At 40.3% G+C, this 24276-nt stretch overlaps 1 protein-coding gene across 2 annotated transcripts; it reads left to right on the top strand.

The window, feature by feature from the left end:
• ZCCHC8 (zinc finger CCHC-type containing 8) lies at positions 1746–24189 on the top strand. 2 transcript variants are annotated; one of them, XM_018061321.1, is made up of 14 exons: positions 1746–2096; positions 3322–3364; positions 6672–6746; positions 8645–8750; positions 9902–9976; positions 12159–12262; positions 12376–12441; positions 13009–13069; positions 13537–13679; positions 14591–14733; positions 17432–17553; positions 19252–19338; positions 19594–19711; positions 21507–24189. In XM_018061321.1, exons 1-14 carry the CDS (start codon positions 1898–1900, stop codon positions 22286–22288), a joined length of 2124 nt encoding a protein of 707 aa, XP_017916810.1. In that variant the 5' UTR covers positions 1746–1897; the 3' UTR covers positions 22289–24189. The 2 variants fall into 2 exon arrangements, with proteins under 2 accessions (XP_017916810.1, XP_017916811.1); XM_018061322.1 differs by lacking the exon at positions 19252–19338.

Here is a 24276-nt window from a genome sequence, read left to right as displayed (position 1 = left end):
CAAAATCACTGCAAATGGTGACTGCAGCCATGAAATTAAAAGACGCCTATTCCTTGGAAGAAAAGTTATGACCAACCTAGACAGCATATTAAAAAGCAGAGACATTACTTTGTCAACAAAGGTCTGTCTAGTCAAGGCTATGGGTTTTTTCAGTAGTTATGTATAGATGTGAGAGTTGGACCATAAAGAAAGCCGAGCCCTGAAGAATTGATGCTTTTGAACTGTGGTGTTGTCTAGACTCTTGAGAGTCCCTTGGACAACAAGGAGTCCAACCAGTCCATCCTAAAGGGAATCAACCCTGAATACTCATTGGAAGGACTGATGTTGAAGCTGAAACTCCAATACTTTTGCCACCTGATGCTAAGAGCTGACTCATTGGAAAAGACCCTGATGCTGGGAAAGATTGAAGGCAGGAGGAGAAGGGGATGACAGAGGATGAGATGGTTGGATGGCATGACCGACTCAATGGACATGAGTTTGAGTCAACTCTGGAAGTTAATGGTGGACAGGGAGGCCTGGTGTGCTGCAGTCGATGGGCTCGAAAAGAGTCGGACACGACTGAGCAACTGAACTGAACTTGGGCTTCCCAAGTTCAGCTGGTAGCTCAGCTGGTAAAGAATCTGCCTGCAATGCAGGAGACCCCCAGTTCCATTCCTGGGTCCAGAAACTCCCCTGGAGAAGGGATAGGCTACCCACTCCAGTATTCTTGGGCTTCCCTTGTGACTCAGCTGGTAAAGACTTGGCTCACAAAGCGAGAGACCTGTGTTCAATCCATGGGTTGGGAGATCCCTTGGAGAAGGGAATGCTACCCACTTCAGTATTCTGGCCGGGAGAATTCCATGGACAGAGGAGCCTGGCAGGCTACAGTCCATGGGGTCCCAAAGGTGGAAACTACTTGGCGACCTTCACTTTTCTTTTGTTTCTTTTGCTAGACTGCACCCTCTGTGAAAGCAGGGCCATCTCTATTTCGCTCACTCTTGCATCCTCAGCCCCTAGAACAGTGCCTGGCACACAGAACTCGGTAAATAAATGTTGAATGAAAGAGTGATGCTGCGAAGTCGCTTCTGTCGTGTCCAACTCTGTGCGACCCCATAGACGACAGCCCACCAGGCTCCCCTGTCCCTGGAATTCTCCAGGCAAGAACACTGGAGTGGGTTGCCATTTCCTTCTCCAATGCATGAAAGTGAAAAGCGAAAGTGAAGCCGCTCAGTTGTGTCCGACTCTTAGCGACCCCATGGCCTGCAGCCTACCAGGCTCCTCCGTCCATGGGATTTTCTCGGCAAGAGTACTGGAGTGGGCTGATTGAAGGAGAGATACCACCAAAAGCTTCTAGGGACAAATCTAAAATAATTTAAAATCAAGCTAGCTTTTTATGAAAAAGTGAAACAAGTCCAATCAACTGAAGTACCTTCTCCAAGAACAAAAAAGGTAGTCTGTGGCAAAACTGGAGTTTGGGACGAACACCAGAATCTGTGACAATCCATGCATCGTGCTCTTTTTTTTTTTTTTTTTTTTTCTGCTTTTTAGGCAAAACCGGGACAACTCGCTTTGTAACACTTTCTGATCTGGTTCGGCTTTTTTCACGTTAAAACCAACCGATCCCAGTATGCAATGCAAACAATGAGTTAACAGTCGCCTAGAAACCACATATCCCAGAATGCCATGGTCCCAAGCAATTTCAGAAGTGGGTAAAGAAGACGCCACTGCATTCTGGGAGTTGTAGTCTCACAGGACTGGCCCGCCCCTTGTGCAACTTCGGCGGCCTACGTTTGGAGGAAACGCTGCTTGGGTGGCTTAGCGCGTTGGGGGCAGTAGAGAGCGGTTCCGCCCAACAAAACCTTCGCCTCCGGCCTGGTGGCCAGCTCCGCCTCTTCTCGTATCTTTCCCACAGTCCAAAATGGCGGCGGAGGTGGATTTTGGCGACTTAGAGCTGTTCGAGGCGTTTGACCACCCCGAGGAGTCGACTCCGAAGCCCGTTCATACCCGCTTCAAGGACGACGATGGCGACGAGGAGGACGAGAATGGGACTGGCGACGCGGAGCTGCGGGAACGGCTTCGGCAGTGCGAGGAAACCATCGAGCAGCTCCGCGCCGAGAATATCCTTCCCGTTCGCTGGGCCCTGTCACCGGGGCTTGTGGTGGGGCCCGTGCCGGGAGGGCGCAGGCGGAAATTCCACAAGGGCCAGAATTCAGCCTGAGAATCTAGGGTTCAGGTTGCGTAAGCTGTCCTCGAGGCCTCGGCGCAGACCTCTCTCCTTGTGGGATTCGTCTCCTGGACCTCATTCGCTTCTCCCGTCCGCGAGTCTTGGGCGGGATTTTAGCGCTATTCCGGACTGTTTGAACTGTTCAGTTATAGACTGTTCACCACGTCTCTTCCCGTCTTTTGAGTCATTACCCGGTCTCCTTTTTCGGAACCAATGTAAAGTTGATGCAGACACGCTGTGTGGTGTATTAGGCGATACCGGCTACTTTGACCTGGGCGCAGATGTGTCTTTAAGGCGGGGCCAAAGTTAGTGGTCCTATTCTGCGGAGTTGGGGTTCGTTCCTAAGGAGCCGAGGCATGCACAGAGAAATGGTTCATTGCCTGATGACCATTGGGGATTCATTTGAAAGTTCTTCCACTTTGAATCAGCTTCCGTGTGGAATGTGCATTACGTTTCCGTTTGATAGTTACGTGTCCACAGGCTTTCTAGCAAAATGTGCTAATATATTCTTACTGGGTGTTTGCGGGTGGGGGTTAACTTATTTTAAAATTTTTTGTTTATTTTTACTTAGCTTACAATTTTGGTTCAGAAACTTTTTTCTAGTGTAAGGTTTTCGAAGCCATTTTTTTCATAATGCCTTTTTCCTGGACATTTTATTGTGGAAAATTTCTAAAGACAGAAAAGTTGAAAGGATTTGGCGGTGAACATTCATAGATTCCATCCTAGATTTTTCATTTCTTAACAGTTTGTTATGCTGCGTTTACCTTATTGAGTTATCACGATGCTTTTGACCTGGAACGTTTTCTTAAGTGGCTGTTTAACTTCTGACGGTACACCGTTGTCCGAATAGCATTTTTGGTTTCAGTCTGTTAGTCTCTTTTGAATTACATGACCCTGTCTTAGAAATACCATGTTGGAAGGGTATGTATTTTAGTTTTTTAGATCCAGGTACGAGTCCTGCAGCAGAAAAGGTCAGTAAGTGTGTCCTCCTCAAAACATTTATCTTTTAACTTTTGTAACATATGTTTATAACATTGACATCAAAAGTGAGGTTAGTAGTTGAATTTTATGATCTTATTTCTGTTTAATGAGGGCGATACTCCTTAACAAGTAATAACATCAAGAACTTAAAAGAAAATTGAATATTTTGACTCGACCAAGGTATGAGATCTTGAATTTGCACTGTAATGTACTTTTTATTTTGTCCTGATATTAATATTTAATCACAGGTTTTTTGTTTGTTTTTTTAAAAAAGTATTTGGGACTTTTGTATCGCTTCTATTTGTTCCATGTACTCTGAAGAAAGCAGAGTAATGATCCTTTAATTTGTGAGGGTAAAATTTGAATTCTCATAACTGCATTAAACTTTGAAACTGACTGGGTGAAAATATGTGTGAAACACCAGAAATTTTTTACTTAATCTTCAGAACAAGTTATCTTCAGGCAAGTTATCAACCTATTCACGTTGTTTCTATTCAGTGAACATTTCTGGGAAGTTACAATTCAAATTACAGTATTGATATAGTTGAAGATTTATTTACACAATTAAAATGTGTCTGTAAATAGAAACAATGCAAGGTAAATTTTAGAAGAAGAGAAAGGAGTTGCTTTTGAAAAAAGTACAGTGAGTAAATTTGCTTTCAGGCACCTAATTTTAATAGATAATTACATGTTGATATTTCCTTTTTTATGTAATTTTATTTATTTGTTGGCTATGCTGGATCTTCATTGCTGCACAAGCTTTGCTCTAGTTGCAGCTGCTGCTGCTGCCGCCAAGTCACTTCAGTCGTGTCCAACTCTGTGCGACCCCATAGACGGCAGCCCACCAGGCTCCCCCGTCCCTGGGATTCTCCAGGCAAGAACACTGGAGTGGGTTGCCATTTCCTTCTCCAATGCATGCAAGTGAAAAGCGAAAGTGAAGTCGCTCAGTCTTTTCCAACTGTTAGCGACCCCATGGACTACAGCCCACCAGGCTCCTCAGCCCATGGGATTTTCCAGGCAAGAGTACCGGAGTGGGGTGCCATTGCCTTCTCCCTAGTTGCAGCGAGCAGGGACACTCTCCAGTTGCAGTGTGCAGGCTTCTCCTTGCTGTGGCTTCTCTTGCCGAGCACAGCGTCTAGGGCTCAGGCTTCAGTAGCTGTGGCAGTTGGGCTCAGTAGTTACGGTTCCTGGACTCTAGGGTACAGGCTCAATAGTTGAATCGCACAGGCTTAGTTGCTCCACAACAAGTGGGATCTTCCCGAATGAGGGAGCAAACCATGTCTCCTTCATTGGTAGGTGGGTTCTTTACCATGGAGCCATCAGGAAGGCCCTGATATTTCTTAGTGTGCATTTATTTAGTAGTCACTAAATCTAAAATATTTGTTAAAACAGATTTATTACACAGAGTGGTATGTTAAGGCTTTCATACTTCGGGGTGCCATGATGCAGTTTCACGTGGAATTTTTTTGTCCCTGGTACCAGCTGAAATAACCTGCTACATTGGTGACTAAAATTTTAGAATTTAAACATATTTCAGAATATGTCTAAAGAATAATTTCTCTATGCCCTACCTTCCTTCCTATCTATGTGAGCACACTCTGTGGATCTACAGTTGTTTCTGGTTAGGTAGTAAATGTATTGAATGTGAGTAGGATTCCTAAAAAAAAATCATAATTTTTATACATGTAGAGATTTTTTATTTAGACAGGCGCATGCTTTGTAATAGAGTCGATCATTTGAACATTAAATATTTATTTTATAAGTGGGTTACAATCACCTGAGTTCAAACGATTGTAGCATTATAGGCTTTGCCAATTTATAAGAAGGAAGCATTAGTATCCTGAAAAAGGAGTAATCATATATTTATTCATTTATTTAGAATTAGGGTTTTCCACATTGTGAGACTGACAGAACTTTCTATAGAAAACCAAGGAAGAAAAAAATTTAGATAAAATTTGTACCAAATTTGTCTTGATTTAACCCTTATTTTTGGAACTTGCATATTAAAGTGTCTCTTTCTTTTAGCCCGTAAACATTGTGAGTTGGTTTTTGTTGTTGTTTCTTCTTTATATGATGAAAATTTTAAATGTACAGAAAGTGGAAAGAATAGTATAATTAATACTCATTTTTATCACTTAGATTTAACAATATTTTGACATATCACCTTCTTCTAATTCCATATACATATTTTACCCCAAATATTTCAGCATGTATTCTTTTCTCTAAAAACTTTCATGTATTACCACAACACCATGATCACACTTAATACATGATTTCCTTAATAACATTCTCAACCATATTCAGATTTCCCCAACTGAATGTCTTTATTGCTGATTGCTCAAACTGAACTCCAATCAAGAGCCACACAATTGCATGTGATTTTTAAAAACAGGGTGTTTTGTTTTGTTGGATAGTTTTATTTATTTATTTATTTTTGGCTGTGCTGGGTCTTTGTTGCTGTGTGGGCTACTCTAGTTGTGGTGTGTGGGCTTCTCATTGCGGTGGCTTCCCTTGTGGAGCACGGGTTCCAGGGCGCTTGGCTTTCAGTAGTTGTGGCACAAGGGCTCAGAAGTTGCAGTTCCTGGGCTGTAGAGCACAGGCTCAATAGTTGTGGTGCGTGGGATTAGTTGCTCTATGGCATGTAGGATCTTCCTGGACCAGGGATCGAACCCGTGCCTCCTGCATTAGCAGGCGGATTCTTCACCACCGAGCCACCAGGGAAGCCCACAATGTGTGTTTTTTTTTTTTTTTAACTGAAGTTTGTGCAAATTGAAACAAGTTTCTGGATGTCTTCATATTTTAATTTTATTTCTCTACTTGATGTGAGCAGTTCCACATACAGATTGATTGATTTCACATGCTGTACAAGGATTTGAGGAAGGGGTGGAGAAATCAGATACAGCTGCTTGCAGGTTACTGAAGGAATATATAGCAGATTTCAAGGCTGCAGTCTAGTTCTATTTTTTCCAGTTTTTGAAAGTCACATCCAGAAATAGTGTAATTTTACATCTTTACTTTAAAATTTTGGATCCGAGATGTATAGTGCAGTGTGCTCTGCCCTCCAAAAAGAGTCTACCCATTTATTTATAAAGTGTTTCCATTTCCTATATATTTCCAAGCCAAATTTATTCTGATTCTTTCAGAATTATATTCTTTGTAACCTGCTGGTTTACTCAGTTCCTCCCTCTCCTCAATTTATAAATAAACAGCCATTAGGTAAAGAAACTTTTTGGTTAAAAACTGAACTGCAGCTTTTAATTTTTTATGGAATATTTAAAATATATATGTAAAGTAAAAGATAATCTGTATAAAATTGTTCAAGTATGTAAAATTGGTGAAAACCGGAGTTCCCGGTGGTTCTTGATCTTATTTGTAAAATATTATATGATCTTTGGTACTTAGAAATGATAAAGGTTCAGTGTTTATATATACATATGCAAGTTTTACTTTAATGTCTTCTAAGAATATGTTTTAACTTCTGTTCTAGTGGAATATTGGTGAACAATACTAAGTTAGATGGACCTTTATTACAGATTCTATTTATGAACAATGTTATTTCAAAGTAAGTAATTTTTTCTTTCCTAAATATTATGAGCTAATGTGTTTATGATACAATGTTTATATAAATATGCTGTTTTCATCTGTATTTATACCATCTGTATTCTTTTACTTAAAATTTATGGAATCATGATAAGAGCCAGGACTTTGCAGTCATATAAACCTGAATTTGAATCTGACTACCTCTGCTTTCTACATATGTGAACCTGCAGAGGTCACTGACCCTCTCTGCATATCAGTTTCCTTACTGGAAAACAGGACACTAATAGTAACTACCTTTTAGGTAACTAAATGAGCACTTGTAAGAGCCCAGTGTTGTTGTTTAGTTACTAATCGGTGTCTAACTCTTTGCAGCCCCATCGACTGTAGCCCACTATGTTCCTCAGTCCATGGGATTTCTTCCAGGCAAGAATACTGGAGTGGGTTGCTATTTCCTTCTCCAGGGGATCTTCCCTACCCAGGGATTGAACCTGCAGCTCCTGCATTAGCGGGTGGATTCTTTACCACTGAGTCACCAGGGAAGCCCCAGTAGCCCAATAGACAGCCACTGATAAAAGGCACTGCTACCACCATTTCGCTACCAAAATCAGGGAGCTGAGTTTTCCCTGTTGACTATGGTCAAAACTTACCACGTGATTTTTTTTTTTTTTGAATAGCAGAACTAGATCTTTGCTAGTTTTCAGTATTCTTGGGTCTAGGATGACTCAGTGCTTTCCTATGATGCTTGCTAGAATGTTCTGAAATGGTTTGAGGCCTTGGCCCATGCCTTGCTTGAAGCATGGTCATGGACATTTCAGATGGTTGCTTGCCCCCTCCTGCATCACATGTTGTTATCTTAGACGCTGTGCAAGATAAAGGGAGCATATTGAGGTGTTAACCTGCATGGCAGATCCATTGGCTACTTTATCTCACAGAAGTGGAACCTGAGGCTGTGTGGAGTGGTACAGCTGGTGGCATGGTGCTGGGCACATGGGACTCCAGGGCTACTGTCACCATTAGAGTCAGCTTCTAACTCAAGCTCCTGGCAGACCTTTTTTTTTTAATTTAAAAATTTTTGGCCACGCTGCACGGCATGTAGGATCTCAGTTCCCCAAACAGGGATCGAACGTGCATCCCCTGCATTGAGAGCGCTGAGTCTCAATCACTGGACCCCCAGGGAAGTCCCTCCTGACAGTCTTAATGTCTGCACCACTCCCCTGGGGTTGTGTCTGCAGAAATCTTAGAATGTCAGGGCTAAAGAGACCTGACAAATCATCAAGTCCACGAAGAGGAATTTGGCTCTTTTGGCCCCTTCTGAACTGAGTACTGAGGAGTATTTGATGCACATGGTTCTTCACCTGGAGAGCTGGAAAACATAGACCTCGGTCATTTTTCTTGCGTTGCATTTTGGTCTTTTTTTTTTTTTCCTGCAGTGTCATATTTACATAAGTGTTGTCTTGTGTGTGCAGAAAGAGTCTGTGGGAAGAGGCTGTGGAAGAGCTGAATGCATTGATTGTGTGTGTGTTGCAGAAATAAGTGGCTGTGAGACAGGGTAGGAAAGGGGCTCTTTGTCATGTAACTAACTCTTTTTCTTCTTTTGAATTTTGAACCATTTTCATGTGTTATATATTTACAAATTAAGTTTGTAAAATTTATAAGTCCATGTAGTCTTTGTGTAAGTATCTGCCAGCTGTTATATGCCAGGCACTGTGTTAGATAATCATCATCATTTTGTTAACTTGGCAAAGATGGGTTTTGTTTTTTTTTTCCCTAAAGAATAGATTAGACTGTTACATAGAGTCAGTGATTTGATATAAACTCTGAAAAACAAAATAACACATGCCATCTTCTAAAAATGCATGACTTCAGTCAAGTCAGTGTTTTACTCTGTCTGGGTTCTGACCATTTTGTCCTCTTATGCAGGCAATATCATCAAGAAATAGAGGAATTTGTATCAAATTTAGTAAAAAGATTTGAGGAACAGCAGAAAAATGATGTGGAAAAGACTTCCTTTAATCTTTTGCCCCAGGTATTTCAAACTTAAGAGACTTTAAGATTAGTAGGTTTTGCGTTTTACTGCCAATTATTAGGCGGCTCCGGGGATCCTCTTGAATCAAAACCAAAATGGTTGTTGAGATTGTCTGTTCACTTTCCATCCTGCAACCTGGCTTCCTTCTCCACAATCTGATCAATGCAGCCATGGGGCTTTTTTCTTTTGGATTGTGATTGCTTTTCTTAGGGATAATATTCACACCTGGCTACACTCAAAGCCTTTCCCTAACTTGGACACATGGTTTGGGGCAGAAAATTAATTTTAGGCCAGGGAAAAACATCTCTTTTTGTGGGGACTATAAAAAATGGATTTTCTTGTGGTTTTTTTTTTCCCTAAAATGAAGAAGTTCATATGTCATCCTTTTCCCCCCCTCTAGTTGTTTTAAAAATCAGTAGCATGCCCAAAGGAATCTGAGAGATTCCACTGTGTGAATATTAGGGCATAAATTTATCTCAAGAATATCAGGATTATGATTTCTGGGCTTTTTTTTTTTTTTTTTTTTTTTTAAATTAAAAGTTAAGGTAAGTAGAGGCTCTCAAATAAGGATCTTTAGCTGTTTATCCTCAGAGGTTGGAGAATGGAGTATTCTAATTTACTAAATTTTTGTCACCTTTAGTTTTCATCTATTATATATAATTTTTTTTAAAGATTCAAGGAACAGGATACATTTACCAATAAAAACCGTACTGAATGTTATTTAATTTTTGATTCAAGAAACACTTCAGAATTTTGTGCCTTGAGTATCAGTATCGACCAGCAATGTCAAGTTTATATATTTAAATTTTTGATTATCTGATTTGAAGATAAAGCCTGTCTTGTCAGTTTAAATGTTGGAAGTTCCATAATTAATATTTATTAACATAAAAGTCATTGTGTAAGCTAATGCTTCAGAAGATACTATCTTTTATATCTTTTTTAACTTCCTCACTTTGAAAATAGCTTTCATAAACTTTCTTACCTAGCTTAACTTCTCACTCCCCCTAATTATCACAGCAATGAATTCAAACTTATATATATCTTAATGGTATGCATTAGAAAATAAAGTGAATGTGTTCACATTCAATTATGAAATTTAAAGTTGTTAAAAATTGTTTAGCTTTTGTAACTTGTATTTTTCTTTGTGTTAGCCATCCAGTGTTATGCTAGAAGAGGACCATAAAGTAGAAGAATCCAGTGCCGTTAATAATAAGGAAGCTTTTAGTGTAAGTTTGGACGCTTTAGTTTTGAATTCTGCAGATGTATTTCCTATCCTCTGTCCATTGGGAGCCTTTAAATGGTAAACTGATGTAGTCACGTGTCATCTAATGATCACACATTCTTTCATTAAATTTGTTCTAAACAAGTGTCGACTTCAGCCTTCTAAATATTATAGTTTGCTTTTTAAGAACTATTTCATTGTGACCTAGGGGTACAATGGATACACCTCAGAGGACTTTTTCTCCTGACTATCCTATCTGTTCATTCTCTTTTCTTTTCTTTTTTAAATAGATTTTATATTTTTCTCAAGTTCACAGAGAAATTGAGTGAAACACACAGAGATTTGCCACACATCCCCTGCCCCCACACATTTATAACCTCCCCCTCTGTCAACATCTCCCACCAGATGGTACATTTGTTACAACTGATGACTCTACAGTGACACATCATTATCACCCAGAGTCCATGGTTTATGTTAGGGTTCGCTTCTGGCGCTGTACGGTCTATGGATTTGTACAGTCATACGCATCTACCATTACGCATCTACCATATGTATCTACTGCTTCATATAGCGCAGTTTCACTGCCCTAAAAATTCTCTTTATTCCACCTATTCCTCATCCTCTCCCCACTCATCATTTTCAAGAACTTGGATGAAAATATAGAAAGCATGCTTGTGGAACTTATAGATGGGTGAATCCGAGAGGGATAACTAGTATAACAAGTGGCAACTTGGGAATGTTAAATATTTGAAAGACTCATATAGTGAGTGAAAAACAGAAGATTTTTAACAGAGATGAGCCTGTATGTAGGCCTTTTGATGCCTATGCAAAATTCAGAAGTGTCAGTGCAGTGTCATGTGTGATTTTGCAACTTTTAAAGAAGTTTTTAAAGAAGATGATGGAATCCTGGATTCCATTAAAGGAAGACCAGTTTTCATGTTCATGGAGTATTGTGTGCCATTGACATACCACAGTTTAGACTAATAAGTATGCAAGATCCTAGGCAGGTGCCACCTTAAATCCAAGAACCTTATTGTTTAGAAGGGAGACGAAGTTATCTAGTTCAAGGTCAGGGATCTTTCTTTAAAGCGCCCTGATAGCTAGCATCCTGGTCTTTTTTTTTTTTTTGACTCTTCTCAGTAACGTGGAATTCCCTTAAAAAAGAAAAAGAGAGACATACTTCTTCATTTCTCACATCTCTGATAGAAATTTGCATTCTCTAAAGGTTGAGCTGAAATGTGCTTCTTGTACTCACTGGTCCTGGTCTTGCCACTTGGCACTCTATAGGGTGATCTCGAGTAATACCTTTGGAGATATTAGCCTTTATCACATATGCAGAGTTGTGTCCATGTCTTATAAATCTTCTCAGTAAGATCTGTGGGTTCTTCATCCTCCCAGCACAGACAGGATATAGATGATATAAAGTGTTACTAGTTTTCTCAAGTGTGACAGTGGTACCATGATTTGTAGGAGAATGTTCTTATTCTTAGGAGGCTCATACTGAAGTATTAGGGGTGCCATGTTGTGAATGGTGCAGTGTGGTAGCTGGTTATATGTGGAAGCTGGAACTCAGGTAGGAAGTTGTTAGTCTCCAGCAGGAGCAAATAATAGCTTAGACCAAGGTGAGAGTGGTGGCAACTTACTTTTTAAAAATGGCTCAGTAAAAAGTATGTTTTTGTGTGGAGAGAGCGATGTGCACACAGAAATGTCAGTTAACCATCGTTGAATCCAGATGAGGGCGCGTGGTGTTTCAACTTTTCTGTATGAAATTTTTCCAAATTTGTATGGAATTTTTCTCCTATTGGGAGACAAGGAAATGGAAACGATGAATATAGAAATAAAGACAGCTTTCTGAGGATCTTGCTACAAAAGGAAGCAAAGAAATGGGAAATAGAAGAATTGTTGACAAATTTTTGCTCTGTAAGTCTGGAGGGAGTGCCCCTGACAGTAGCGATCCAACAGGAAAAACTCCATGATCTAGGCAATGTGAGGGAATTCAGTGATGGAGATTTTACTGACACATCAGGATGTGACTCCTTCACTAGGGAGTTGATTATTATTTCTAGTAATTTCATCATCCAGAAATAAGTTGGTAAAAACAATTAATCATAGTCTTACAGTATCTAATGTCATCTTTTTTTTTTTTTCTGCTTAAATAGCAATATTTTTTGACTTGTTTTCTGCAGGTTGTAGGAAGTGTCCTGTATTTTACTAATTTTTGCCTTGATAAATTGGGGCAACCGCTACTAAATGAAAACCCTCAGCTTACGGAAGGATGGGAAATACCCAAGTATCCTACATAGTGAATGAAGATCTTTATGCATCTTGCCATTAAGTTCACCTTTAAAAAAAAACCAAATTGTGCAGACTATGATAACTATTCCTTAATAAAACTCACTAAAGGTACCAGCAAGTCTTCAGCCACATTGTTTCTCTAGAAGGGCAAGAAATACAAGTAAAGGCAAAAAGGTTTGTGTGGGGAGTTGCTTTTGTTTTTTTCTTCTTCTTTATTAACCAAAACCATAAACTCTTATAGCTTGAAAAGTTAATATTACTGGCTTACTATAAATAAACAGATTAAACCAGAATTTCAGTACATAGACATAGAGTAAATCTCTAAGTCACTCATATTGCAACTCATTGGTTCAGGCCTGATGTGCCTGGGTGGGTGGAAAGGATTAATTACTGCTGTCTTTGATTGCTGTCTTATAACCATCTACCCCTTTCCAAGTTTCCTAAAAGAAAATATGATAATCTGTTTGCCTCAAATCCTTCTGTTATCAGCCACTGACAAAATTCAGAGGTAACAGATCAGTCGGGAACATAAGGGCTCTTGGTTAAAAGACTTGATCAAAAGTAATATTTGCGTAACTCATTAGGACAGGAGGTGCAAGTGAGGTCATTTCTGCAGATGTTAGTAATTGGTGATCTGCGTGCTTTCTTGTTCTGATACACGTTGCTGTCACACAGAATTTTATTGATTTGCTTTGATATTTCTATTTACATTGTGAAAATCTTTGTTTTTTGACCAAATAGGCCAAAGCCTCACTGTTTCAATTGTGGTTCTGAAGAGCATCAAATGAAAGATTGCCCAATGGTAAATTTTTCTCATATAAAAAAAAAATCTTTGAACCAGAGCTTTCTAATATTTTCAATGCATCTATAGCATTGTGCGATATAAAGAAACTTCCTGTCTTACTTTCCTGTAGTCCTTAATCTTTAAATCTTTCCAAATTTGTCCATAAGTTTTAAGACATTATTTTAAAAAATAATAATTTATTACAGTGCTCTCTATTTGAGATGAATAAAACATGATGAGAATTCATGTTTAGACAGTTTATTTTAAAAACTTTGTGATAGTAGCAAGGTAATAAGAAACGGAAGGACTGCCTCTCTTCCTTGCTTATTTTTCTAAACTATCCAGTCTCTCTTATATTTGCTCCTTATGCAGTAAAACTGAAATAATCTGTGTGCTTGACCTAGGAAAAGTGCTTATGTTTATTTAATTTCTGAAATATTTCTACACTGTTTGATACCATTCTTTCTAAACACATTACGATTTAGCCTCGAAATGCTGCTCGAATAAGTGAAAAGAGAAAAGAGTATATGGATGCCTGTGGTGAGACAAACAATCAGAATTTTCAGCAGCGATACCATGCAGAAGAAGTAGAAGAGAGATTTGGAAGATTTAAGCCAGGAGTTATAAGGTACCTGTGTCATTTTACCTTAGAATGTCATTTCTATGTCCCCACCTTTTGGAACAAGTTCTGTGTATCTTTAGGGTAATAATCAGGAAATAAGTGTTCTCCCACAAGTCTCTATATAAAAGGTACATCGATTAATTCAAAAAATATCTACAGTAAGTCCCCTACATATAAAGGAGTTCTTTTCCAGAAGCACGTTCATAAGTCCAGTTTGTTCATTAGTCCAACAAAGTTAGCCTAGGTATCCAGCTAACACAGCTGGGCGTATATAGCTTAATAGGTTTCTAATATTTTTCACACAAATAATACATAAAAAAACTAACACAAAAAATAAACAATTTTAATCTTGTAGTACAGTTCCTTGAAAAGGACAGTAGTTAACACTACAACAGCTAGCATACAGAGGCACTCACGTCTTTGAAAGTTTGCTCCTTGAAGGTTCGTATGTAGGGGACTTAACTGTATTGTGATTGATGGCACTGCTGTGCCACATGCTGTGTAATATGAGACATGGATGTGGTTTGGGTTTTTTTTATTTATTTTTAATTGAAGGATAATTGCTTTACAATATTGTGTTGTTTTCTGCCATACATCAACATGAACCAGCCCCAAGTATACATGTGTCCCCTCCCTCCTGAACCTCCCATCCCATTCCACCCTCTAGGTTGTTACAGAGCCCCGGTTTGAGTTCCGTGAGTCGTGCAGCAGATTCCCGTTGTCTTGTCTGTTTTGCATATGGTGATGTATATGTCTCCATGCTGCTGTCTCCGTTTGCCCCATCCTCTTCCCCACCCCCGCCGTGTCCACAAGTCTGTGCTGTAAGGACGTGGATGTGTTTAAAATACTAGAACAGTATGTGTCTTCATCCAAGCAAGAATACAGTATTTTTTTCCTCCTCTTTTATTTTTACTCAGTGAGGAACTCCAGGACGCACTGGGTGTGACGGACAAGAGTCTTCCACCTTTTATATATCGAATGCGCCAGCTAGGATACCCACCAGGGTGGCTCAAAGAGGCCGAACTGGAGAACTCAGGGCTTGCGCTCTATGATGGGAAAGGTATAGTATGTTCAGTTAGATAAGTCAACTTAAGGGTTCTGTCTCTTTTCTGTTTTTTTAAATTAAAGAATAACAATAAAATAGAATGGGAATGGCTGTCTTGTTTAATGTGTACTGAGTTGACTAAAAAATATCATGATTTTCCTTTGTTTTATAAGGAAGGAACTAAAACTTCATTGAGAGTTACCAAATAATTATCTGGACTTGCTCAGTGACTACCTAGCAAGGTAGTAGCTCTCCAGCTAGACCTCATAAACTCTTGCCTTTCTCAGTAATAGTAACAGAAATATGACCTGTCTCTTCCAGGAGATCTATAAAAGTTAGAATAAATAAACCTTCTTATTAATGTAATCTAAAACTTCTCTTAGGTATCTAGAAAAATATTCACACATGTGCCCCAGGAAATGTCTGTATATGAAAATACTTTTTAGCATTGAATATGGTAGTGAAAAAATAAAAAACAACATTAAGGGATCTTCCCTGGTGGTCCAGTGGCTAAGACTCCGCTACCAATGCTGGGGACTCCGGTTCAAGCCCTGGTTGGGGAGCTAGATCCCACATGCCACAACTAAGACCTGGCGCAGCCAAAATAAATTACTTTTAAGAATATATATATATATATATATATATTTTAAGACAACATTAAGGCCGTAAGGGAGAATGGCTAAGTAAACCGTGGTAGATCTAGGGGGTAGAATCCTTGTAGAATTTAATAAATGGAGTAAATCCATGGAGCTCCCATGGCAAGATTCTTATGCAATACTGAGTTTAAAAGATAAATTTCTGGATAGCTTACTTATTATGATACTGTTGATCTTCCTGGTGGCTCAGATGGTAAAAAGTCTGCCTTCAGTGAGAGAGACCCGGCTTTGATTCCTGTCTTGGAAATATCCCCGAGAGAAAGGAATGGCAACCCACTCTAATATTCTTGCCTGGAGAATCCCAGGGACAGAGCAGCCTGGGAGGCTACAGTCCGTGGGGTCACAAAGAGTCAGACACGACAGTGCTAACACTGCTGCTACCAGTACCGTTGATCTTAAAAAACAAAAATCCCACATGGATGAAACCATGCTGTATATTTTCTATGAGGAGTTATGTTTGTAAAAGATATTTTTGAAAAGAACCATCTAGATTTTAGGGTTTAGAGTCACAGAGGCCTTCCCTGACCGCCTGATTTGAACACTGGTCTCCCATGTTCACCTCCGTGTCCTGCCAGTCTCTGTCACTGCACCCTGTGTGTTTTCTTCATGCCCTGTCACAGTTCATACGTGTTTGTTTATCGTGTAGCACAGTGCCTGACATCTGGTAGATAGTAAATAAGTTTAAGTCTTAACCAATATACAGCAAACTCAACAGTGGTTATCCCTGAGAGGGAAAACAGGATTGCTCTTAAGATTTTAGTATTATCTCTAATGCTCTAAATTAGAAAAGAAAGTGTTTCTAGATATTACTTAGGTCATTAAAATAAAAACAAAACATTTACCAAGCCCCCCTTCTCACGTAGTACCAAAAAGTATATTTAGCACAGTCCTTTTAATATTTTATATCCCCAAGTCATGCTGACATTCAAATTATCATTACTCATGCCACTTTCTGTAGGTGCTTGCAAGTCTGCTGTTCTCTCTAAAAAAAACAAAATTTATCTGGCTGCACCTAGTCCTAGTTGCAGTACATAGGATCTTTGATCTTCTTGTGGCATGTGGGATCTAGTTCCCTGACCAAGAATGGAACCTGGGTCCCCTGCATTGAAAATGCAGTCTTAGCCACTGACTACCAGAGTCCCCCCACTGGTCTCCTTAAATTTATTTGTTCACCTAGGGATTCTTTGGACACATGATTGTAGATAATTGAGAGTCTCTTAAATGTCTTTTAATCTGTAAGTTCCCTTTCTTGTTTTTAACAAAGCTCTGAATTTTGTCCTTTTGGGTTTTTTGAGATTTTGCTGATCATCCCCATGGTTTCCTTTTAGTATGTTTCTCTCTGTCCCTCTGTTTCCTGTGAATTGGTGGTTAAACCAGTCATCGGTGAACGTTGCCAGTATCTAATTATTGGGGATGGCACAGTGGTTGTATTTTCATTCTTTCATTACTTCTTGGCTTATTATCCTGAAAACTTCTATAAAGAAAAACTTCTCATCAACCATTTGGTTGCCTTAGGTATATAGACATGGGATTAGCAACATAAATGTTCGCTTTACTTAGTACTTTTCTAAAAGAATGAAGTAGTTCTCAACCATCCTTCAAGGATTGCTGTCATCTGTAAAGTGGTATTAGTAGTAAGTACTTCTTAGGGTTGTTGTGAAGAATAAGTGAGTGAATACTTATAAACTTACAAACTGTTTAAAGTACTATCTGAGAAGAAAACATTTTTCATATATAGTAACCATTATATAAATGTCTCTTAAATAAAAGAACTGGAATAGAGCATTAGACAAATCATAAAATCAGTGCAAAATAGACTTTTAAGGAATTCATGGAAGAACTAAACTTTCCAAGTTTTTCAATATTTATGTTTTTATCAAAATGGTATGTCCGTGTTGTTTAAAAATTCTAATCTAATGGTTCAGACAAATAATGAAAGCCATTCTCAGAATAATTTTGTGGCCATAAATACAAGCACTTTCCAGGTCTGCTTTTGGTCCAGAGAGGGATTTATATGGGCACTTAGCAATACTAACCTTTTTGATGATCCGTGATAGATGGTGCTGATGGAGAGACAGAAGCTGGAGAAGTTCAGCAAAATAAAAGTGTCACTTACGATCTCTCGAAATTGGTAAACTATCCAGGTTTTAACATATCTACTCCCAGAGGAATTCCAGATGTAAGTGTATTGGTTTTATATTCTTCTGGGATATTAAATTATTTGTGTAGACTGTCAAAATGTTACGTTATGTAGCAATTACTGTCTCATAAAGAAGTAAAGTTTGAGAATTCCCCCGCTGTCCAGTGGTTAGGACTCTACACTTTCAGTGCTGAGGGTGGAAGCTCAATCCTGGGTTGGGAAACTAAGCTCCCATAAGCCATGCAGTGTGGCCAGAAAAAAATAGTAAATGTGACATGAATTTGAGCAAACTCTGGGAGATAGTGGAGACAGAGGAGCCTGGCGTGCTACAGTCCACGGGGTCAAGAGTCAGACATGACTTACCAACTGAACGATGACAACAAAATGTGTTACTTATGAGTTTAACTTTTTAATTTCCTTTGTGTTGACTAGAATGTTAAATGAAATCTTGAATTCGTCAAAAAGAAAACCCAGTTTTTTCTGACTTTATGCCCTAAGGAACTAAAATAGAATGATTAGATTCTGTAAATCTGACGCTATCCTAAAATTAAAAGATTATTATTTCTGTTTTAACAACATGGGGTGGTTTGAAGCAGTGTTGTAAGTTTTACAGAATTGCTTGGGAAGTACTTTTCTACCTGTAATCAATCTACGTGTACTATAACTTTTTCCTACTTTTCCTTCTTTTCCCCCCACAAAGTAAAATTTCTCCGATACAAGAAAGGTTTGCTATACTTAATCTTTTCCAACTTTTATCTTATGTTTCAGGATTCAACAACTAACTGTAGTAGTGGTGATGGTGGTGGTGACATTTTAATAAAAAGGCATTCTAGGGACTTCCTTCATGGTCCAGTGGCAAAGACTCTGAGCTCCCAATGCAGGAGGCCTGGGTTCAGTCCCTGCTCAGGGAACTAGATCCCACATGCTGCAACTAAGACCCAGTGCAGCCAAATAAGTAAATGACTTTAAAAAAAAATTCATTCTAGCTATTCTTAGGGACTACGCAGTAGAGAAGCAGCCAAAGGTCTGAACTTAAGAGTCTGGTGAACAGATCTGAAGATGTATGTAATTAGTAAAGGGCTGGTTAAATTGGGTGTACAAACTATCAGTGCCTCTGCAAATTGGGTCCAAGTCCCAGCCTACATCAGAATCCCCTTGGGGTGCGCATTAGAAGTGCGCATTCCTGAGCACCCCCTCTCCTTAGACTTAACTTCGTCCCTAGAGTCTGTTGGTTTCACAGGAGCCCAAAGTGATTCCTGTTGGGAGCCGCTGTTGAATGTGTTACTGGCAATAAGAGAGAAAGGAGTAATTACTACTCAGTTTGAAAAGACAGAAGGTAGAAAACAGCATGAGTGAGCAAGTTAGGAGAAAGGGGCAAGGAACAGCCTATGGGCAGTACTGGCTAGTGTCAGGAGGGGCGTGGGGACCAGCCATGCTGCTGAGAGGCTGTTGTCACTGCCTGTAACTTCTCAGTAGTAGGCAGAGCCTTTTTGGCCCAAGTGGTTTTGTCAAGAATTCTTTTAGTATCCTGTCCTGCCTGTTGTACGGGCAGAGTTGGGGGTTTTTTTCCCCTTTCAGCGCACTATTATTTTTACCCCTCAGCCCCTGCAGAAAGGAAAAGTCACATATGAAGCAGGAATGTAATTTGATATCACCACTTCACCTACTGTAAGCAGGCTTCAGAGCATGACATTTTCCAAATACACACTTCTTTTTCCCTTCTCTTTTCATTGATAGGAATGGAGGATATTTGGGTCAATACCAATGCAGGCGTGTCAGCAGAAGGACGTGTTTGCCAATTACCTAACTTCTAATTTCCAAGCGGTAAATAGATTTTCAGAGTGTGGTTTAGAAAAATGTATAGCTTTCATCCATGGGGTTTTGTAACTCATAGGCATCTTGTTGCCTTTTTTTGTTTGTATATAAAGCGCTCTGTGTTTTCTGATGAATCCAAAGGAAAAAGGTAACTACATTCTTCAGTTACCTGGATTGGTCCTCTGTATCATGTTTAAATGGAGGGATGGAGTGTAATGCTTGGTCTCCCCCAACTCACTTGTGTTTGGTTTGGTTCTCCGTTAGCCAAGCATGAAGCCTAGCAGCAAAAGGTCTTCGTCTCAGTCCAGCCCCAGTAGTCCAAAGAAGCAGAAGAAGGAAGACAGCGCAGCAGCCTCACCCGCCGACATGGAACTGGACTCGGGTAGGTTCCGCCCCGTGGTTCTGCTTTCATTGAGAAAGTAGGACGAGTTTGTATGCTGCTGAGTTCCCTAAGAAAGAGGAAGCTCTTAATGAGCAGTAACTCAAGAGTAAATCTTCCCTTTTATCCTTGGGTATCAGAGCACCCCCACTGTTGCCGGTCAGAGCTGAGTTGGAAGGCTTAGAGCTTGGTGTGAGAGCCAGATGGGCCCGCCAACCGGGCTCTTTAGACAAATCTTCGCACCCAGTCCCAGCGGCCCTGGATCTGGACTGGCCCCCAGATGGGCAGTGCTTTGAGACACACAGTGGAAAATATTCCCCTTTGGCAGCTCATTCCCAAGAGGAGGAAGGGCGGGACTGAGTCAGGCTTTCTCAGCTATTCTTCCCAAGTGTATAAATTCACGAAATCCAGTCTCCCCCCAGGAAAGAGACTGTGAGGAAAGTCCATCCTTTCAGAAAGCCAAGGGAAGGGAACAAAGGCCTTGCCCTCTGTACTCCCCTAGTCTTTTGCTGTCTGAATCCTCTGGGTTTACTATGGAACCTGTGGTCAAGCAGGGTTGTGATGGTCCTGAGGGATGTGACCAGGGTGAGATGAGTAGGGTTAGGGCATTTGAGAAAGTGAGAAATGCAAATACAGAAGCATGAAGCATCATGGCATGTTTGTCCACCAACAGTGTGATAGTTGGAGTACAGACTGGGCTATAAGAAATGACGTAGTCAAAATAGGCAAGTGTTTGGTTGTGAGAGCCTCATCTGGTACAGAGGAGATTGAACTTCTAGATCATGGCAAGGCACTAAAGGGTTTCTAATGAGATGGAAAGGTTAGTAGGACCAGATTTGTGTTTTAGAAAGACTAATTGTTTGAGGATGAGTATAAGGAAGACGAGTCGAGAGGCAGGAACAAGTCTGATATTCCTGACCAACAGTAATGGTCCCAAAATAATGTAGCAGCTGTGACAGGCTGTGGGAAAGGGTGGACCCCAGAGAGCCAAGGACCAGGTGTGGGCGGAAGGAAAGGAGGAGGACTCTGGTGACTAGGTTTTGGTTTTGGAGACTTAAACGAGATACTACTGGTGGTGCCAGTGAACGAGTTAACAAACGGGGGAAGAGTCTGAGTTCCAGGAAAAGATTGCTTGTTTTGTACAGGTCAGATCCCTTGTGTCTGTGAGACACCCAGATAGTGATGACCAGTTGACCACATGAACCCACAGTTCAGTTGAACAATCTAGACTGGGGTACAGAACTGGGAAATAAGCCAGGGAGTTTCCCAGTTGTCTCCTCCGCTGCTTCTTCCACATCTGCCCACTCAAGGGTCTAGGCAGCCTCATTTCCAGCCAGATTTCCTACTGTCTTACCCTCGGTTAGAGTTCCTGGCACCAGGGATCCTGACTTCTCCTGCTGCAGATGTTCTTTTCAGGTGGACTGAGGCCATTAAGCAATGATGATGGTATGCTTCCCAGGGGGCTCAGTGGTAAAGAATCTGCCTGCCAATGCAGGAGATGCAGGTTTGATTCCTGGGTCGAGAAGATCCCCTGGCGAAGGAAATGGCGACCCACTCCAGTATTCTTGGCTGGAGAATTCCATGGACAGAAGAGCCTGGTGGGCTACAGTCCATAGGCTTGCAAAGAGTCGGACACCACTGAGTACACCTTACACAGCGGGTATCTGAGGATCCAGTTTTCCTCTCTTGAGCCTGTTATTTTGCAATCAAACCTCTGGATTCACCTGAGTTCAAATAATAGATGCTAGTAAAATCAAGTGCTGTATGACAACTCAGTATCTCAACATCCTCATTTCAGATGCCGAGGTCCCGCATGGGTCCCCAAACAGCGAAGCTTTTCAGTTTCAGCCCCCGCTGCCCCCTGGCACGCCTCCCCCGCTCCCCCGGGGCACCCCTCCGCCCATCTTCACTCCTCCGCTCCCCAAGGGCACCCCGCCGCTGACTCCCAGTGACTCACCTCGGACGAGAACGGCATCCGTGACTATGGACGAGGACGCGCTGACTCTGGAGGAACTAGAAGAACAGCAGAGGCAGATATGGGCGGCCCTGGAGCAGGCCGAGAGCGTCAACAGTGATTCGGATATTCCTGTAGACACACCTTTAACCGGGAATTCGGTGGCCTCTTCACCTTGTCCAAACGAACCTGACCTCCCTGTCCCAGAGGGAAAAACATCCGAAAAGCAGGTGCCAGGGGAGGCCGAGGTACCTGGCACTGCTGCAAAGAAATCGGAAGAGGAGCAAGCCTCGAGCCCAGGTTCTGAGACTGCTTTGCTTGGCCAGAAGGAAAAGGAAGAGTCCACTCAGGTAGACCCTAAAGGTGCTCTTGACCACGGCAGGGTCGAGTCAAACAGTGAGGTCAGGAATGGAGGGAGCAGCCAGCAGCTCCTTCATGCGGACTGCAGTCCTGCAGCAGCCACGAAGGCCCACAGTGCTATCCCCGACATGAGCAAGTTTGCAACCGGAATAACGCCGTTTGAATTCGAGAACATGGCGGAATCTACTGGAATGTACCTCAGGATAAGAAACTTGTTAAAGAATTCACCTCGAAACCAGCAAAAGAACAAGAAGACTTCTGAATGACTGCTTGACATAGCACCCAGTGCTATTTAATTACACCTGTGTTCTGGTAATTAGGACTAAATGGACAGGTAAAATTGTTTTCCTATTTGTCCCTCCCACGTGAAAGAAAACAAATCTATCCAAGGCTTAATTGTGGTCTAAGGTCAGGCCTCTTTTAAAGAACAGAAAGACTGAGCTTGCAGGTTTACTATATTTTATTCTCACTGATAAAAACTTGGGGGGAGGTAAGTAGGAGCCGGTTTAGAGATAGTTTGTTAAGGTTTATACTATTTTTGGATTGTGAATGTCTGTCAGGAGTGATGGTTTTTAATCTGTCTTTTGTACATCGTTTTCCCTTTTTACATTTTGCTAATTATCCTGTACGTAAGTTTAATATATCACTTTTTAAAAAGAAAAAATTTAACCATTTAAAATTCATATTTCAACTCTTAACAACCAAATGAGAAAAATCAGGGACGAGCAGCTTTATACCATTTGGGGTATTTTTGTAAATGATTTACATGCATCCGTTTTAATAACACTTTTACTTTTTTGTAACTTCATTCTTCATATAAGCTTGCTATACAGGTATGTTCATCTTTGTGTACAAAGGTTTAATAAATTAGTTTTCATATACATAATCTAAGACTTTGAATATAAAAAAATGATTCACAGTTAGTATATACAACCTTGTAAGTTTGGTAGTAAATTATGTGGTTGCAAATATTAGTGGTAGCAAAGGAAATTAAAACGTTACAAGTTTGGGTATTTTCAGTGGATTTCAGCCTTAAATATATCAATAGAAACAGCAGAATCTTTTAAAGTAATTATTTTGAAAAAATAAATGGTGGGCAGCTAGCCTTTGTACAAAAACAATTTTCTAGATTTGAATCCTATGATAATTGTTACAAACAAAAAGTAGGCATACACAAATTGTGTTTAATTGTCCGATACATAATATAGAGCTGAAACTATGTTTTTGTCTTTATGTGGAATGCCATGACATCTTTACAGTCAGGTCCATGAAAATAAACATATAGATGATCTTGAATTACTCTTAGGTAATGTTATTCTCCTCAGAGGCCAGCAGAGGGTGCAAAATATAACCCTTCCAGGTTTAGTTTTCATTTTGGTAACTTTTGAGTATCCAAATTTAGTGTTCTATAAACAGTAAAGAGAAGGGAAATTATATGAAAAGGGAAAAATTATTTTCAAGGCCCTCATAGAACATGCTAGAAATTGAATAAAATGTTTAATCCTTTTGGCTTTTTTGTCTGAGTCAAAGTCCATAATAAAACTGATCTTTTACCATAGTTTTACATAGTGTTTTTACATACATTATCATACTCAACATTTCTGTTAGGTAAATGTCTTCTTCACATTATATATATAACCTGAGGAAACTTAAGCAGCATGGAGAAGTCAAGGGGACTTGTCAGCATTCAAGAAGTGGTTGTTGGGACTTCCCTGATGGTCCAGGGGTTAGCTTCCACTTCAGGGAACACACATTCGAACCCTGGTTGGGGAACTAAGATCTCACATGCCACAAGGCACAGCCAAAAAAAAAAGAAGTGGTTGTTGAGAGGCCAGTCCAACTAAAGACTTGACCATTCCCTAAATCATACACACAGTTGTTTAACTACCCCCTTAAACATTGCATTGCGTTCTCCTATGACCAAAGATAGCTAACAGTTATCTCTATAGCATGTCCCACAGACAATTCATGTTGAGGTTCTTTGTGCATTACTATCCGATTGTCACAATCACCATATTAAGTAGGGATCCTTAGCTTCATTTTTAGAGGAAATGCTTGAGACACAGCAGGGAAGTAATGTGGTGAAGCTAATCTTGATCACTCAGACCGCCACTATCCATTGTACTGCCTCTCTGTCAAAAGCTCCAGAAAAGCACTAGTTTCTCAATTGATTGCTATTTCTTGATTTATTCAGTTACGTATTAAAGACACACTTGTGTTGAGTTGTTCTATGTGCTTTGGGGCATTAATAGAG

The sequence above is a fragment of the Capra hircus genome, chromosome 17, assembly GCF_001704415.2.
Source record: "Capra hircus breed San Clemente chromosome 17, ASM170441v1, whole genome shotgun sequence".
NCBI lineage: Eukaryota > Metazoa > Chordata > Mammalia > Artiodactyla > Bovidae > Capra > Capra hircus.
The sequence above is the reverse complement of the archived record's forward strand: the minus strand, read 5'-3'. Positions and strand labels throughout refer to the sequence as shown.

What these genes read in the sequence shown, in the direction of transcription:
- ZCCHC8 (XM_018061321.1), top strand. Translation starts at nt 1,898, where the DNA reads ATGGCGGCGGAGGTGGATTTTGGCGACTTAGAGCTGTTCGAGGCGTTT. An exon ending in ATGAACAATGTTATTTCAAA is followed by an intron (nt 6,747 to 8,644) that starts GTAAGTAATTTT and finishes CCTCTTATGCAG; the next exon opens with GCAATATCATCAAGAAATAG. An exon ending in GAAGGATGGGAAATACCCAA is followed by an intron (nt 12,263 to 12,375) that starts GTATCCTACATA and finishes AACTCACTAAAG; the next exon opens with GTACCAGCAAGTCTTCAGCC.